The following is a 3818-nucleotide window of genomic DNA, read 5'->3' as shown; positions in this document are numbered from 1 at the left end:
CCCAGCGCCTAGCGCAGCCCACCGCCCCTTCCCGCCCTCCCCTGGACCCTGGCGTTTGCGCCGAAGCCAACCCCCACGAACCGATTGCGCGACCGCCCATCCTAGGCCCTGTCTGCGACTGAGAAGGGCGCCGAGGCCTGCGGCTTGTTTCGGCCACGGCTGTTTTTGCCACCTCTCCTCGGATCCCCGAGCTGTACGAAGGCGAAGGACCGAGATGGTCAGAATGATGTGAAAACAGGCTGATTTTTGATCCTGTTGCTGAATCCCTTGGATTAGCTGACCTAGACCCCAAACCCGAGGGAGCTAATTTTCCCTACCTTGAGCACTACTGCGGGGCAAAGGCATTTCAAGCCTGTTATCACACAGGATCCTCCGAATTAAGACCAATAGGAGCAACCCTCCCTACACACACACACACCACACACACACACACACACACACACACACACACACACACACCGTCTACCAGGAAAATGCCCACGAAGCGCCCTTGGTGCCGGTACAGAGACTTACAAGTAAGTTAAACGGACGAAAAAACTCGGCCTTGACGCGGCGAACCTGACGATCTGCCCCAGGGAGAAAAGTACGGATGCCTGGTCCACACTATTCGCCTCTACACTCAGGGCAGCCGGGAGTCGCCTCCCGAACTGGGCTCCCCGGCCCTTGCGCAGATTCCCCCCCTGGCCGGCAGAGAGACCCTGTGGAAGGCACTTGGAGAAAGCCACTCTGCTGCCCGCCACGAAACTTCTGCGCCTCCCCTGCAGCCCAACTGCCTCTTGCATTTTGCAGCCACCACCCGCCCCCGCCCATTACTCACACCAATTAATTGAAAACTTCACTTTCCCAAGGACCTTTGTTTCGCTTTCTTTTCCGAGCTGCCAACTACAGAGAATTGACAAGGGTAAATTAAGAGGATGGTTTTTTTCCCCCCGGGAGCAAAGTTGGGGCTCCTGATAGGAGCAGCCCAGAGCAACTGGGTCTGATTTCCAGGGAAAGAGTGGGCTCCCGGAACAAGCCTCATAGCCCTGACCCGATTCATCCCTTAGTGCCATTTCTCAGCCACAGAGCCCCAGCCCACCACACGCCCCCCATCTTAGCCGTTAACGGGGAGCTGGTGTGTCTCCTGCTGTAGACTTAAGGCTACACCTTAGGAGCAACATTTCATCTGAGGAGTTGAAGGTGCTGGGGTGGGTTCAGGAGGCCTCAGAGTGAGCCCATTTGGTTCTGTAGCATCAACTCCCCAGCCCAGCCCATCTCCAAGAAAATTGCTCCCCTGAGCCTTGATCAGTGAAGCCAGCTTGTCACCCAGCCCTGCCATTCCTGGACCCAAGACATGACTGGATGGGGCAAGTAAAAACGCCAAGGAGGCCCTCCTGGGCCTGGCCTGGCATTGCAGGGTGGGCTGCTGGTGTTGGGAGTGTTGACACGCAAACGCAGTAACCATAAAAGGCTCAAATAAAGGGGAAAGTTATGAGAGGGGCGCTGGAAAGGAAAAGCCGGGGAATTTGACCTTTTTGAAGTCCTAGATGTGTTCATGATCAAATTTGAGTCAGAGGGGGCTGAGCCTTTGCAGAAAGACATAGGGAAGAGAAGTTTTCTGGTGAGAACAATTTTGGTTACTTGAAACAAGGAGGCAAAAGTTAGTAATGGAAGATGTATCGGCGTTTTAAAAACACCAGCGGGGCCAGGTGACAGAGTTGCTGACTTTTTCAAAGAGTTTGGCTGGGTCGTATTTACCCAACAATTTCGGTACCAAACCAGTCACAGAATGCCGCCCTGAAACACTTATTTTTCCTTTGTCTTCCTTGCTTTTTCTTAGAGAGAGAGAGAAAGAGAGAGAAAACACAGGCACATTTAAAAGTTTTTTTCTGTGACCTCAAAAAGCAAATTTGTTGACACAATTTCTAAGATGTAACTGGAACCAATGAACTTTCCGTCTTTTAAAACTAAATATCCCTGTGATTTTGCACCCCGGGACCTCTGGTCATATTCTATCAGATAAATACATTTTATTAGGCAAATATATACCCCAAAAAGGAAGAAAATGAAATTAAGCTAGGAAGGAAAAATTTGTCAAGTTTTGCTGATTTGAGATGGCTCTTCAAGTTTGGTCTGATTTTCCATGCAGGAAATTAAATTGTGCAGGACTGGAAGCAAAATCCCAATTCGTTCTCTTTTTGAAAGCCCTTAATGCTCTGATTGAAAGACGCTTCTCAATAGTGGTCCTGCCTCGAGTTGCCCTGTGGGACTCTCAGGACTTGGGGTTTCTCTGCTCATCCTAGCGGATGTTCAGGGACCAGGGAGGTTTTGAACAATAAGGAGCTTTGGCTTTTGTTACCCTGCCGCTGAACCTGCTTCCAGTATGGCCGCCTAAGCCCTGGCATTGGGGAAGGGAATTCCCCTTGGGAAAGAGGTTCAGAATGGACCCAGCACCCCGGGCAGCTGCTGCTATTGGATCATAGGGCTGTGGCTGAGTACCAGGCAAAGTCAGGGCTGCTCTGTTTATGAACTAATAAGACACATAGTTTACAAGCCAGGGTGGTAGGTAGTGGAGGAATTCTGAGGCTGAATTTGCGGAAACATTTCATTTAGCTTCTGTGCCCTGTGTCCGAGTTGATTTTAGGTTTCAACTTAATGGGCATAATTTTCTTAAACTGGCCAGGAGCACAGACAGAACCCTGTGTATGTGTGGGGATGTATTATGTTGGGGCTTGAACAACAGACATAATCTATGTTAAATGAAAACCCTTTGCCACCAGACATAAATGTTTCCAAACACTGATGTGTTATTCGGTAAAACCGGTGTTGTCACATTTCCTGATTTGGGTGAGAAACTCTTCATTGCCCAAGGTCCCACTGAGGGAATGGAGAGACAGGGAGAGGGAGAGACGAGAGAGAGGTCAGCTCTGCCTTCCTTTCTATCACTTGCTCTTCTCTCTCCTCTCTTTCCATAGGCACCCTTTTTGGGAATTCATAATGTTCTGAAAGTTACACCCTCTCTTGTTCTCCTTGTAGATGATCTTCCAAATCAGGTCCTTGTTCTGGGTTGGGGAATGGGTGGGTGAAGGTTGAGATTTAGACTTATTGTCGAGCATCAGTTCCTCTGCTAGTCAAGACAGTAGTGAGCTCAATTAACCACATAATCGGTGACCATTAGGGCAGGATAACAATTACCAAGTCCTATCAGAGTAGGGTGCTGGAAATTCCTTTGAAAGTGTTTTTCTTGATGGCCACACCAGGAAATGAAGGACACCTTCCTAATCAACTCATAAGAAGCCAAAAATACAGTGTAGAATTAAAGTCTTAATTCCAAAATTAAGTCTTAAATCCAGTGGAACTGGCTGGACAGTGTTCTAACTCTCAACCAAGTCTGTGCCCTGCCCACTTTGAAGCTAATTTTTCCTCGGTAGGTAATACCCAGTTTCATATATATATATATATATACACACACACAAATTTATAAGCAACAAACCTAGAATAAAAGGAAAGGGGTCTCTAGCAAAAGCCAGACAGTGGCATCCTCAGTTTTGGCACTTTCTACGTCTGAGACGTATTCTGCATTCCATTTGAATTTGACAATACAATTAGTCTTTATTAAATGTAAATTGTTTGCAATAGCGGCAACAGAACACTCTCTAAACCCGAAGCGCTATTTGGTGAACTCGGGTCCTCCTCCCACAGGGCAGTGGGGCCTTGTTTGGGATGGAGAGAACACCTCCAGTCCTGGCAAAAATTAAACACAGCAAGAGCCTTCCCTCTTAGAGAAACGCTAATCTCCCTGAGAAGAGGGCACTGGAAGGTGGGCCCAGAGCTGGAGG

General features: G+C 48.5%; 1 protein-coding gene across 1 annotated transcript in view; it reads right to left on the bottom strand.

Annotated features, from left to right (window-relative positions):
- HOXD13 (homeobox D13) overlaps positions 1–782 on the bottom strand; it is a 2370-nt gene extending 1588 nt beyond the window's left edge. The window contains exons 1-2 of the mRNA XM_077751185.1: positions 559–782; positions 82–191 (exon numbers count right to left, since the gene is read on the bottom strand). Of these exons, the coding sequence (XP_077607311.1) occupies positions 82–191; positions 559–782 (334 nt within the window). The remainder of the gene's footprint in view (positions 1–81; positions 192–558) is intronic.
- Positions 783–3818: the final 3036 nt, after the last annotated feature.

The sequence above is a fragment of the Crocuta crocuta genome, unplaced genomic scaffold, assembly GCF_008692635.1.
Source record: "Crocuta crocuta isolate KB4526 unplaced genomic scaffold, BGI_CrCroc_1.0 scaffold219, whole genome shotgun sequence".
Taxonomy (NCBI): domain Eukaryota; kingdom Metazoa; phylum Chordata; class Mammalia; order Carnivora; family Hyaenidae; genus Crocuta; species Crocuta crocuta.
This window is presented reverse-complemented; position numbering and strand designations above follow the sequence as displayed.